General features: G+C 41.1%; 1 protein-coding gene across 2 annotated transcripts in view; it reads right to left on the minus strand.

The window, feature by feature from the left end:
- The window catches only part of LOC138794794 (myosin heavy chain, embryonic smooth muscle isoform-like), a 35070-nt gene that overhangs the window by 11659 nt on the left and 8409 nt on the right, over positions 1-15002 (minus strand). The window contains exons 6-7 of one of the 2 annotated variants that reach the window (XM_069973667.1): positions 11679-11834; positions 8835-9002 (exon numbers count right to left, since the gene is read on the minus strand). In XM_069973667.1, the coding sequence (XP_069829768.1) occupies positions 8835-9002; positions 11679-11834 (324 nt within the window). Of the gene's footprint in view, positions 1-8834; positions 9003-11678; positions 11838-15002 lie in introns of both variants that reach the window. The other variant, XM_069973666.1, reaches the window with a different exon arrangement.

Below are 15002 nucleotides of genomic sequence, written 5' to 3' on the forward strand. Positions count from 1 at the left end.
GCTTCATTTATCAAGGTTTATGCCTGGAAACAGGCGTAAACCACTCAAAAATTTACAACTGCTCCAGAGCAGGGGTACATTTTTGGCGCAATTCCTGCGAAATTCTAGTACTTATCAGCTGCTGTATGCCCTGCAGAAAGTGGTTATTATTTTCAGTTCCAGAGAGCACTGTGTCAGACTGGAAAGAATACACCACTTCCTGCAGAACATAAAGCAGCTAAGTACTAGAAGACTTTAGACTTTTTAATAGAAGTCATTTACAAATCTATATAACTTTCTGACACCAATTGATGTAAAAGAATGTTTTTCCCTTTAAGACAACAAACATTTCCTACAAATAGTGAATCTCTGTTACTATACAGGAGGCGTCAGGATCACTTGGAGGAAAGCAATAGCATTCTAGTCTTAGGGTATGTTCAGAGTGAGGAATCCGCGCGGATCACCTGTATTTCCGCCCATGCCATAAACTCCATTCTATGGTTGGGCAGATTCCGCCGTCCGTCCATAGAATGAACCGGTTAATTCCTTGGACGGACGGCGGAATCTGCCTGTGCATAGAATGGCGTCTATGGCACAGGCGAAGACGCACGTGGCTGTGAGCGGGGACGAGCAACGGAATCCGCCACAACTTCTCCGTGCAGATTCCTCAGTGTGAACATACCCAAATTCCAAAAGGCACCTCTGCAGCATCTGGAGTGTATATTATAATGTACTTGTCTCAGAACCTCCAACAATTACATATGCAACCTGTAGCCTGATGTTTCTTGTTGACACAGAGCTCCTTATATTTATTATCTTCATATTTTACAGTAGGGGGTATATTATTCATGATATTCAAATGGATTCATTACTGGCAATACTCATATCGTATAGCAGATGGGCTTACATGGTGCGCTGGAAGAAGCAATAAAATCAGTCCCTTTCTGAGAATGAATATCCATTCCTGTCTGACAACCTCCACACACATCAGATTGTCAGTGGAAACTGCTGACAACACTCATACTTCTATGGCCAGCTTGTCCTTTAGTGTTAAGTGGCTATCACAAGGTTAGGAAAAATGGATAAGGACACAAGCAAGAACATGAATAACCACAGACTAGTAAAGAAACAAACTGCCGAAGAAAGCCAGGAACTCCTAAGATAACAGGCCCAACCCTAATGTAGGGTGCAGTTACAGTACATAGGCAGCTATAGTGTTAATAGAACTGGAAGTCAGGAGTTACTCCACCGGGGCTCATTATCAGCTGATAACAATGGGATGGATAAACCAAGATCAAGTACAAATTCACACCTACTGTTACTACTGCTATGGTCCCTAACTGTGGTGACCAACAGTCACCTCTTGTCATTTTTACATATAGTTTTATCCATACTACTTAGCTCATATGATGGCTAGTGATAAGCAAACTTTCTAAACTTTCCTGGGGGCCCTCTGCACTTTGAACTGAGTGTAAAACACAAATCGCTCCTCTGTCTGTGCCATTCTCTCTTGTCTTTGGTCAGTGGGGAGGGGGCAGTTCACAGCTCTGCCCAGTTGCCCATAATGCTGTTAAAGGGGTTATCCAGCGCTACAAAAACATGGCCACTTTTCCCCTTCTCTTGTCTCCAGTTCAGATGTGGTTTGCAATTAAACTCCATTTACTTCAATGGAACTAAGTTCCAAACCCCACCCAATCTGGAGACAAGAGAGGGGAAAAAGTGGCCATGTTTTTGTAGCACTGGATAACCCCTTTAAGATGGCCCTGCCTGGAAAACATGGATAGAGCCACAGGCCATAGGCAGGGGTGGTGCTGTTTTCACCAGTGTGAAAATAATTCGAGGTTATTATAGAAACGCTAACACTTCCAAATGTGTCATTAACTAGAACAACTGCTCTTCAGTGACAAGGCTTTTAAGTAAACCAATGATCTGAAAATAATCATCTGTTTAATAAATAGCTCTTATAGTACGGCATTCTACTGAACTGTGTTGAGATGGTATCCAAAAGGCAGTTGTAATTGTTAATTCTGAAAGGACTTTTGATCATTTGTCCAGGTTCAAACAAAGCAGATAAAAAGCTATGGGCGGCTGAGGACCGGGAAAATGCCTGATCACACTTTTTGGATTGCAGTTAAATTTATCGCTATCGGCCGCACATCTTTCTGTGTAAACAGGAGATATGCGGCCTATAGCAAAGAGAAACTGACATCACGGATATGCATATATCTGAGCAATCAGTTTGCAGATCACACAAGCAGATCTGTAAAGTGCATACTTACCTAGTGCGCAGCTGTGTGATAAGGCATCTTGCCCTCTGAGTCTCCAATCCTGCTTTCTCTTCAGACCACCGCCTTCTTTATAATGATTGATTAATGGCAGAGACAAATAGCAGGATGGAAATGCCAAAGAGTGGAATGCCGGATCACACAGCAATGCACTAGGTAAGTATGCACTGCTGGTGATCTGGAAGCTGACAGTACGGATTAATGCATATCAAGGCACTGCAAATGAGCACTGATCTCCCGGATCAGTGCTTGTTTGTGTCTTTGGACAGCCCTATGTCGGGCCATGTAAAAAGGCCCACTATCATCCTTTTGAGCTCAAGGGCCAGCGCTTGTTTGACAGCTGATCACCAGCGGCTGATAACAATGAATTGAAATGGCTACAAGAACAATCCAGCAATCGTTCATGCGGGCTGGCTACACATACTTACATATAATTACATAGTTAGTAAGGTTAAAAAAAGGACATACACTACCGTTCAAAAGTTTGTTGTCACATTGAAATGTCCTTATTTTTGAAGGAAAAGCACTGTACTTTTCAATGAAGATAACTTTAAACTAGTCCTAACTTTAAACAAATACACTCTATACATTGCTAATGTGGTAAATGACTATTCTAGCTGCAAATGTCTGGTTTTTGGTGCAATATCTACATAGGTGTATAGAGGCCCATTTCCAGCAACTATCACTCCAGTGTTCTAATGGTACAATGTGTTTGCTCATTGGCTCAGAAGGCTAATTGATGATTAGAAAACCTTTGTGCAATCATGTTCACACATCTGAAAACAGTCTAGCTCGTTACAGAAGCTACAAAACTGACCTTCCTTTGAGCAGATTGTGCTTCTGGAGCATCACATTTGTGGGGTCAATTAAACGCTCAAAATGGCCAGAAAAAGAGAACTTTCATCTGAAACTCGACAGTCTATTCTTGTTCTTAGAAATGAAGGCTATTCCATGCGAGAAATTGCTAAGAAATTGAAGATTTCCTACAAGGGTGTGTACTACTCCCTTCAGAGGACAGCACAAACAGGCTCTAACCAGAGTAGCAAAAGAAGTGGGAGGCCGCGTTACACAACTAAGCAAGAAGATAAGCACATTAGAGTCTCTAGTTTGAGAAACAGACGCCTCACAGGTCCCCAACTGGCATCTCATTAAATAGTACCCGCCAAACACCAGTGTCAACATCTACAGTGAAGAGGCGGCTGCGGGATTTTGGGCTTCAGGGCAGAGTGGCAAAGAAAAAGCCATATCTGAGACTGGCCAATAAAAGAAAAAGATTAAGATGGGCAAAAGAACACAGGACAGAGGAAGACTGGAAAAAAGTGTTGTGGACGGATGAATACACGTTTGAGGTGTTTGGATCAAAAAGAAGAACGTTTGTGAGACGCAGAACAAATGAAAAGATGCTGGAAGAATGCCTGACGCCATCTGTAAAGCATGGTGGAGGTAATGTGATGGTCTGGGGTTGCTTTGGTGCTGGTAAGGTGGGAGATTTGTACAGGGTAAAAGGGATTCTGAATAAGGAAGGCTATCACTCAATTTTGCAACGCCATGCCATACCCAGTGGACAGCGCTTGATTGGAGCCAATTTCATCCTACAACAGGACAATGACCCTAAACACACCTCCAAATTGTGCAAGAACTATTTACAGCAGAAGCAGCAGCTGGTATTCTATCGGTAATGGAGTGGCCAGCGCAGTCACCAGATCTGAACCCTACTGAGCTGTTGTGGGAGCAGCTTGACCGTATGGTACGCCAGAAGTGCCCATCCAACCAATCCAACTTGTGGGAGCTGCTTCTAGAAGCGTGAGGTGCAATTTCTCCAGCTTACCTCAACAGATTAATAGCTAGAATGCCAAAGGTGTGCAATGCTGTAATTGCTGCAAAAGGAGGATTCATTGAAGAAAGCAAAGTTTGATGTAAAAACAATGTTATTTCCAATACAAATCATTATTTCTAACCTTGTCGACGTCTTGACTCTATTTTCTATTCATTTCACAATGTATGGTGGTGAATAGGTGTGACTTTTCATGGAAAACACAAAATGTTTGTGACCCCAAACTTTTGAACGGTAGTGTGTGTCCATCAAGTTCAAGCAAGAAGGGGATGGATAAAGGAAAGGATATGGATGATGGATACATTTTATATTATTACATATGCATTAATGTTATTTTGCTCCAAGAACTTGTCTAAGCCTGTTATTAAAGCGGCACTATCTGCAGGTTCTTCCCAGAGAACCTGCTGATATGCCGTAGTAGCTATGTATGTCAGTAATACATAGCCACTACTTTAAGCCCTCTCCGCCCCCGCATTGTTTGTAAAATCACTAAATGCTCTTATGCAAATTACCTGCATAAGAGCATTTAGGGCGTTGCTCTGGGCCAGAGAGCAATGCCGCGGCCCGCTCACTGCCGGCCCATCCACTATGCATATTCATAACTGCATAGTGGGCTGTATACAGGAAGGAGTGGTGAGGTGTGCTATAGTGTGGCACAAACGACTCCTTTTTTGACTCCTTTTTTTTGCAGAATCCACTGCACGGACAAATTACCAAAAGGGGACTACCAGCTACAGCACACTGTCAGCACCTTAGGTGGGGCCCAGGTGCTGACATATTCCCTTTAAGTCCTAGCCAGGTTTGGTATTGGCAGATTCTTACTAGTTATATTTTTAAAAAGCGGTATCATTTAAACAAACTTCTGACATATCATAGCGACATGTCAGAGGTTTGTATCGGTGGGGATCTGTGTGCTGACTCCCCCCAGATTGCTAAAATGAAGGGGCAGACACACTCAGCAGCATGCTCTGCCCCTTAATCTCTGCTCTGGCTGCTAAAGTTCCATAAGCTGCCATTATAATTCTATCTACTGCTACTTTAGCAGCGAGAGCGTACATTAAGGGGCAGTCCGTGTGCCTATCCCTTCGTTCTAGCGATTCAAGGGGGTGTTAGCACTCAGAACGCCACCGATACAAATCTCTGACACGATACAAGTTTGTTAAATGATAATGTTTTTTATGAACTTGTGATTTTATTTTGTTTATGATTTTCTGGTATTTGTCATTTTATATTTCATATACTTCACATGGACAAGAGTCTGCTATTGCTCTCAGCTCTTTTGATACTTTGTATTAGCCCTTTTATCACAAGCAGTTTTTAAAACTGAGCTTTTCCTTGTTCATAGAATACATTATCCCTGCAGATTCTGTTTGCTCTGATAAATTCCCCTACTGGGAGATAATGGCATGAAGCAAAGAATTACCTGAAATAGGTTTTCTTTAAACCTTGGTTGCAACTATAGCCTCATTAGAGTCCAACATTAGTTCTAGGTCCAAAAATGAGAGTACCAGAATCATACACATAACAGTAAGACTGCACTCATTTTGACTTATGTATTGGACAAACTCTGCCCCCACACATTTCTTTTTATAAGGAATTCATCTATGTACTACAAACCATATCAGTGACTATCATCACATAAATGATTATGTTTAGAAAAAAAACTATTTAGAAAAAAAAATTACTTTCTACCACTCACTACCATAATGTTGGCTGAAGACAGTAAGAAACATGAGCAGCTGTGAATCAAATGGGAACTATGAGCAGTTTAGGCAAATCTGCTGATAGCCCTCTATTGTGCAGGAGACACTGAGGATGAAGGTGTGTCTCTTACCATCATCCTCAGCGTCGTTCCTGTGAACTTAGTTGTTTGCTCCAGGGTCCGGTAAGACTGTAAGGAGCACTGGAGCACCGTTAGGAGCACTGATCCTCCCCCGACGGGTCCGTCTCTTTCTAATGATAATCAATGGAGTGAACCTGCCGGGGGCAGGCCAGATCGTTGATATGGGGGTGGGGCAGTGCTCCTAACAGTCTTACAGGCCGTGGAGTAAAAGAGTGACTGCACTGGAATAGTGCCTAGAATGAAGGGACACATACCTCTGCATTTACTGCACAATAGGGACATATCAGCAGGTTAGATGCATCTAACCTGCTGATAGTTCCACTTTCAAGGCAAAAAATGGTGCTTCAATAAAAACTTGGAAACATAACTATGAACTCTTTAAAGGGGTACTCTGGTGATTTTTTTTTTCTGTTCAAAGCAACTGGTGTCAATAATTATAAAGTGTTGTAAATTACTTCTATTTAAAAATCTCATGTCTTCCAGTACTTATCAACTGCTGTATGTTCTACAGGAAGTGGTGTATTCTTTACAGTCTGACCCAGTGCTCTCTGCTGTCATCTCTGTCCATGTTAGGAATTGTCCAGAGAAGTAGAGATTTCCTATGGGGATTTTCTACTGCTCTGCACAGTTCCTGACATGAACAGAGGTGGCAGCAGAGAGCACTGTGTCAGATTGGAAAGAACACACCACTTCCTGCAGAACTTACAGCAACTGATAAGTACTGGAAGACTTGAGATTTTTAAATAGAAGTAAATTCCAAATCTGTATAACTTTCTGACACCAGCTGATCTTAAAAGAATACTACCAGGGGCATCACTGAGGGTTAAGCAGACTACCAGAGGCATCACTGGGGTAACATAGACTAAAAGAGGCATCACTGGGATTACATAGACTACCAGAGGCATCACTGGGGGTTAGGTAGAATACCAGGGGCATCACTGGGGTTAAGTAGATTACCGGGAGCATCACTGGGGGTTAACTAGATTACCAGGGGCATCACTAGAGGTTAACTAGACTACCAGGGGCTTTCACTACAATACTAAAGGGTATGGGGGGGCAATACTTTGCCTTGGCATGGGTCCTGGCAACACACACTTAGTGTATGACCCTCAAATGATTTTATAAATGGCCAAATGGCCCTCGTTAGGAAAAAGAAACCACCCCACCCCTGCACTAAACCATGCACCTATTTTATGTCCGAGGCAGGTCTGTCGTCAAAACAATATGTTACTGGTAAAAACTTTTTTATTTATATGCTGGAAATGAAACTCGTCAACCAATATGAATCGTCCGCCTTTAGTAATCTAGCAGCATCCATCTACTCTGAATGATCTGAAAATCACAGGCTTCACTTTACTGACGTCACAGGTAAATTGCGGGCAGACTTAAAAAGATTTCTTATTCGAGAAAAAATAATAAAAAAAAAATTTAGCTTTTTTTTAATTAGGTCTGTGAAATGTTGACAACCAGCTCCTCTCAGATACATAAAATTACAAAGAGATAAAGATTCTTTAATTATAGTTACAAGCAACAAATTGCCTCTCAACTTAATGGAGTAGAACAAATAGTAGACAGATTTAGATTGAATTTATTATCTCATATTATATAAGGTCCTTTCGCCATCTAGTGGAGGGAAACGTAACTGCGAAACAGTATGATACATTATTCTCATAAGGCTGCATGAAAAAATAGTATTGGTTTGTCAAAATGTCCAACCTTACAGCATACCTGCCGCTTCAGGTAATTCTTCAGGATGCATTATCTTGTGTATATGTGAGCAGCAGAATTTCTGTCCACTAAAGAACTTGTATATGACATTGTCCACCAGTTTCCCCTGCCGATGGCTCGAATTTTCACTTCAGGTAAAGACTAGCTGACTAGCTGTAAGGGGGCCACCATCAGGAACTTTTGGGCTCTATACAAGTAATGTGTTGATTCCTTCCAATCCAATACATAATACCCCAAAATATGTGCTGTATAACAAGCCAAACATATGTGCCTAATAGGTGTCTGTCGCTTGGGGGTCTCAGCACTGTGACCCCAGCCGATCTAAACTGTGGACAAGTCTCCATGATATGTCAAAAGGTTTTACAAATTAAAGTAACAGATTGAAGTGAACTTCAACTTTTATAGAACTTCTGGAGTGCCATAGTGACATGATTGGTGGTCCAGCTGCAGAGACCCCCCACAACTGTTAAAAGAGACAGAGAGCAGCATTTTTATACCCTTAGGGTATATTTAGCCTTCGTTCAAACAATACTTAAAGGGGTTGTTCACTGTTTTTTCTTTCAGATGAACTGGTCCCAGCCAGTGCCAGAGATTTGTAATTTACGAATATCCAGTATTCCTGTACTTACTCTGCTGCCACCTCTGTCCATGTCAGGAACTGTCCAGAGCACTAGCAAATCCCCATAGATAACCTCTCCTGCTCTCCAGGCTGGAGAGAATACACCGCTACCTGTAGGACATACAGCAGCTGACTTTTTTTTAATAGACGTAAATTACAAATCTCTGGCACTTTCTGGCACCAGTTGATTTAAAAGATTTTTTTTTTGTGAACTCCCCATCCGCACTACCCCTTTAATGCTCTGCAGATTTCAGGCTGCGTATTTCAGCTTTTTATTTATATTGATTAAAGTCACAGTATCAAATCTGCAACCTGAAAACGGCAGTGGATAAAGCACATGTGAAGAGACTTTACCTCTGTCAGACTGTGTTCACACACCGTGTGTTTTTGCGTTTTTTTATGCTTCAATAATAAGCCTAAATGTATTTGGTAGATAAGCAAGAAGCTTATCTACATTGGCACAATGCAATGTAATAAGTGACCAAACACAGTAACACAATTCAAAAACTTCTAGCAACTTCAATAGCTACTATTGCGGTTCATTACCTGGGTTTGTAAAGAAGAAACATGGTCAACTAGCAATGTCTTGTCTCTCTTTAACTCTGTGTTGATTTGTTCTTCCTTGTCCAATATGGCTTGTATCTCAGCAATCTGGCTGTTTAATGTAGTGGTTCTTAAGTCATGTCGATCATTGCCGCTAAGAAGGAGATCAATCTAGTAAAACAAAAGAAACTTGTACTGCAAACTGTGTACACGCTCAGAAGGTATTGGAGTGATTTGTATACCTTGGGAATTTTGGTCCCAAACCATATTTTGCAGGATACCATCCAATCTTTATGGCAAGCTGTCCCTTAAAATGGGTTCCAGTACTTTTTATTTATGGTCTATCCTTATTTATGGTCTATATTTTTCATGTATGGTCTATCTGTTATTTGTCAGAGTAGTGGTGCCTGCAATACACAGAGAAGGAAACTGAAAAAGACAGCTCCATATAGTAGTGTAGTGGCAGTGATATGTCACTGCAACTCAGCTCCCATTCACTTCAATGCGGGCTGAGGTGCAGTAAGGCACCCTTCACACTTCCGGAAAATCTATCCAGATTTCTTATCAGCTACTATGGGCATGGACTTCCTACAGGGTTTAACCTGAATGGTGTCTGACAGAAAATAGGCCTGGAAATTATGGCACATGTCTTATAATTGTCCACAGTTCTGGCACAGATGCCCCCATAGAACCCTATGAAGGCATCTGGAATTCTGGACAGCTCCCAATGTGCATCCAGCCTGAACCAGTGCGAGTATCGGGCAAGTATAGCTGGGTGCTGACGCTGGACTTTTAACTGTATATGATCCTAATCAGGAGTGCATACAGTTAAATGTGGCCCTGTGTTTGATAGGGCTGGGAGCAACTGGCTCCAAACTCTGTCAATCACTCTTCTGGCAAGGGGCAGCATTATACCTCTAGCCACAAGAGGCAGCTCCCCCCCTCCATTGTTGTGGCACACAAGTGAGGTCACTCATGCGTTCATTAAGTCTGAAGACAGAGTCGGAAGCCGGAGGAGGTCACTGCTGCAGCAGGAGGTAAGTATTTTTTTTCCCCTGTAACTTCACAATGTAAGGTGCTGTCTGCTTCCTGCTCTGCTCTGGTGTATGCTGGTGTTTTGGCTCTGGCATATACCTGATTCACGAGGGTGTGAGCAGCCCACAGATCAGATACTGGTGGTGTATCCTGAGGATAGGCCATCAATAAAAAAAATTAAAAAAAAGTCCTGGAAAACAACTTGAAGTCTTCTACTTTGTAACTGAATTTAACTGTGATAATTATATTTCATCCATAAGCTGGAATCACATAGAGTGTATTTAAGTGACTACACCGCTGACACCTGTCACACATGCTTAAGAAACTATAGCAACAGGATTACTTGAGGAGACTGAGGAAAGCACTTCACTGTATTTAGTAACCTAGAAGTCATTCTATGGCATAAATCAACCTATTGAAGAAGTAGCTGATATTGGGATTTGCCTACTTAGCCCTTGAACCAGAAGCCTCAAAACAGCCTGACTGTAAAAATGAATGGCATATTACAAATATCTAATATTTGCGGACTCTGTTGGCGCTATACAAATAAATGTTTTATTATTATTATTATTTATTAAATATGCATACAGTACTTTTAATGTAGAAAGTTCCTTAGATTTACATTTATATCAAGATTAAAAAAAAAAAAAAAATTATCAGGCTTTATTACAAAGCTATACTTACTTGAAATCCAAGTCCCAGTTATCTGCACACACATAGAGAAGGCGGTCACTTGACTGATGACCATTCATGAGAATGGCATCACTCAAATGACTGGCTTCTCTTTAAGCGTGCAGATGACCAGGACTTGGAATTCTAGTACCCCTTTAAAGGGGTTGTCCAGCGAAAATCTTTTTCTTTCCAATCATCCAATCAGAAAGTTGTACAGATTTGTAAATTACTTCTATTAAAAAAATCTCAAGTCTTCCCAAAGTATTAGCTCCTATATGTCCTGCAGAAAGTGTTGTTTTATTTTCAGTCTGACACAGTGCTCTCTGCTGCCACCTCTGGCCGAGACAGGAACTCTGTCTCGGATTTCTATGAATCCCCATAGAAAACCTCTCCTGCTGTGGACAGTTCCTGTCTCGGCCAGACATGTCAGCAGAGAGCGCTGTGTCAGACTGAAAATAAAATAACATTTCCTGCATGACATATAGGAGCTAATAAATATGGGAAGACTTGAGATTTTTTAATGGAAGTAATTTACAAATCTGTATAACTTTCCGATATCAGGTGATCTGAAAGAAAAAGAGTTTCCCTGGACAACCTCTTTAATATCTTTTGATGGCATTCCAGCAGCATACAGCAAAAGCTTAATGTAAATGGAGCCTTACATCAACTTCTGCAACTATCAAAACTTTAAAATTCCACGTTAAAAATATCTTCTATCTTCTAGGTGGAAGCAGGTGTAGATTTGGTACGTTGGGCGCAGGCCAGATTCACTAAGAGGCGTGTGCGGGGGGCAAGGACGTGTAAGTTAAGACTGGAGTACGAGTACGCCGATCTTCATAAATGCCCCCCAAGGACTACAGAGAAGAACAAAGAAATAACCGAAGAACTAGGAATAAAACATGGCTAGAAGAATGCAGTGGAATACACAAGAAATGCACAGAGCATACCCAATAATCCACATCATACTGCAAAAACCACTGATGGCTAGAAGGCTCTCCCATATGGAATTCCACTCAAAGCTAGCCTACAGCACAGCAGTCATGATCAGCTGATCTAGAGGAATGGATCAGCTATGAGCCCCAAACAACCTACTAGACAGGAGAAGACGGAATAACAGGATGATTACTCTGTTAATCTTACCTGTCCCATCAAATCCTTAAAATGCTCCTTTTCCTTCTCAAGAAGTGCTTGCTGCAGTTGCACCTGCTTGATCAGTTGCTCTTCTTTGGATCTGACACTTAGAAGCTGAGCAACACTAGTAGAGCTGTGGGTAAAGGCGTCTTCCTTCAGCGCTCTCTGCTGGAATAATCAATGAAGTTCTTTTAATTTACAACTGTAATGTACAAATCACACTCAATATATCACACACAATACGGAATTTGCATTATGTTTTGCCCATCAAGTAAAGGCCCTATTACACGGGACGATTATTGTGTGAAAAATCGTTAGTTCGAATTTAAACAATAATCGTTCTGTGTAATTGCAGGCAACGATCGGAATATCGCTCGTATGTCGTTGATCGTTGATTTAGATCTGAACCTAAAATTATCGTTAATCGTTTGCTAATCGTTCGCTGTAATTCCACGTTCGTTCAAGTTCCGCATTTTTTCACTAATCGTTCAGTGTAATAGCACATTGCCCATTGTTTTTCTGGGATCAGAAGGAATAAACGATCATAATAACGATCGCAATAACGATCGTAACTGACGATTATCGTTCTGTGTAATATGGTGAACCATTTCAGGTTAACGATAAACAATCTCGTTTGCGATCGTTTATCGTTAGTCGTTAATCGTTTAAAATTGCTCAGTGTAATAGGACTCTAAGCCAGAAATGAGCGGGGATTTCCACCATCTCAGTACAGGGACAACTCTTGGCATCCTTAGGCTACATTTCCAAGTTTAGTAAATTTTCAGGACTATCTGCAATTGTCTCTAATTTTCGTCCGAAATCGGCAAAAAAATTGCATCTGCAATCCGCTTTTTTTTTGCGGATCAGCAAAGAAGGGAAAGGTGAACGTTAAATAAGTGGGAATGATTTAAAATGATTACTTATCTGTATTTTTAGATGCTATAGACGTTTCTCTCATAACAATTAAGGAGCTGCAAAAATTACAGACGCTCCCATAGACTTCTATGGGACAATCCGTGCCACAAATACTAGAGTTTGTCAGTGATTTTTACAGCAGCAGTTTTTGCGGATTACAGATCCATAAATATACGGACAGTGTGAACAGCCCAATTGAAATCAATGGGACCTAAATTTGTCTGTAATTACCTATCCGCAATTATGGACAAAACTACGAAACGTGTGAATGTGAATAAAGCCTTACTAATCATCAATTTCAAGGGGCAGTGATGCTTGATCGAGTGCTGCGGCCACTGTGGCAACTGTGCGGGATATTGAAGCCTATCAAATTAATGGTTTAACGTTGCTGATGTTGGTGGGATAGACCATTATTATTGGGATCCCCTGCTTATTTCAAGCCCTGAGAAATGTATGCTTTTAATATATTGTGCATAGTATTAGAAAATAGATATGTGCGTGTGCGCTCAAAGTGTACAGGATAAAGTCAACCCTGATCAGATGTCTATTTAACAGAAAAGTAGTATTATGTAACTTTATAGGCATGCCTACATTTCGAACTGCAGGTATTAAACCATCTAAAATCCTAAAACCTTGTAATTCCATATCTGACAGAGAGCAGCGAAACATCAAGCGAGCAAACCATGAGTCAGCCGACGTTACATCAAATGATTTCATATTCTAAACCGACATCTGTTGCCTGGTAACTAGTGAGGTCAATAGTGAGTGGGAGACAACCGGGAGCACCTATGTGTCTCTGCCCCTCCTATATAATTATATGCCGTAGCAATGGAGGAGGAAGAGGACGGCTCCTCGCCATTGGAATGTTCTTGAGCAAGTTAAAAGAAATATGGAAAGTATGAAAGATTTTTTTTCTGGTAAAGACTTTTTTTTTCTTATTTTCCTTTACAGAAAATTTCTACAAAACCAACAGCATAGATGACTTGGAGGTATAGGGTTGTTGGGCTGCCCACCCCACAGCGCTCCGGTTTCCCATACACATTTGTAACATTATCATTAGTGTTGAAAGAGCACTAAAATGCTTCAGTGCTCAACTCAAGTAATGAACCCCAATGAAATCAATGGGAGGCTTGAGCATTCAACCAGGTGCCCCCTGCTCAATAGAGCCGAGGGTGCTTAATGTATTGCATTTTTTCATGTTTTCATTCTAATTTAAGTATATTTCATCCCTTGAAAGAATGTCTACAACTTAGAACGAGAAAAAGATATAGGGTCTGAAAGACACCTTAGAACTCTGGCGGGATGCAGTCAATTGCCGGCATACTGCAGGAGTGCTAATGTGTATTCCAGTAACATATTGCATTTTTGTCATTCTAATTTTTCTATATCTTATTTACACATTCTGAAACATACAAAAATTAAAATGAAAAAATGCAATATAACTGACGGCGGAAAGAGTGTTTGGCCATCAGTTATTGAAGGTGTATGGCCACCTATACCCGAGAACCATGTTAAGCATACTCACTCAACACTATTTATCATCTGTCTGTTGCCACCACTAAGCGCCAGTCTGTACACAACTAGATGTGGTTCTGAGCACCATAAGGAGCTGCAAACACATTAACAAATATAGGAGGCTGAGAAAGGGTACTTTGTACTAAGAATTAGAGATGAGCAAACCTCGAGCATGCTCGAGTTCATCCGAACCCGAGCATTCGGCATAGCGGGGGCTGCTGAAGTTGGATAAAGCTCTTAAGCTGTCTGGAAAACAGTAATACATGGATATGTTTTCCACATAGCCTTAAGGCTTTATCCAAGTTCAGCAGCCCCCACTATGCCGAATGCTCGGGTTCGGATGGACTCGAGCATGCTCGAGGTTCGCTCATCTCTACTAAGAATACAAAATGTTCTAGCATTATCAAATATAGTATAGTAATATGCTGTCAATTATATAGGATTTATACTTTAACACCTTCAAGACTGAGCACCTTGATGCCCGGATGTCCAGGCCAAATTAGTGCAATGTTCCTCCTCTCCTCCTAAGAGTCATAGCGGTCCCGCACACATCAAACCCCTCACACGTCAGGAATGTATATATACATACCTACTGCATGGGGTATGTGCAGTAGGAACGTTTATGTACGTATTACTGACATAAAGGGGTTAATATACAGTAATATTTTAGGAGACTATAGTAAGCTCAATTCTCTAATATAATGTTATTGTGAAACAAGTGCCATAAGGCTGATTGATTTTCAGTATCTGTACAGAGCTGCCACACTCATCCATTCCCAGTACCAGCTAGGAACTCCCAATCTATGGGTGACACTCTATCAAGCTCCAAGTTTAGCAAGATCAAAAATTACAAAATGGTACAGGCAATATACAAGCAGGGTATAAACCACTAGGTTTCTATAG

This window comes from Dendropsophus ebraccatus, chromosome 6, assembly GCF_027789765.1.
Source record: "Dendropsophus ebraccatus isolate aDenEbr1 chromosome 6, aDenEbr1.pat, whole genome shotgun sequence".
Lineage (NCBI taxonomy): Eukaryota > Metazoa > Chordata > Amphibia > Anura > Hylidae > Dendropsophus > Dendropsophus ebraccatus.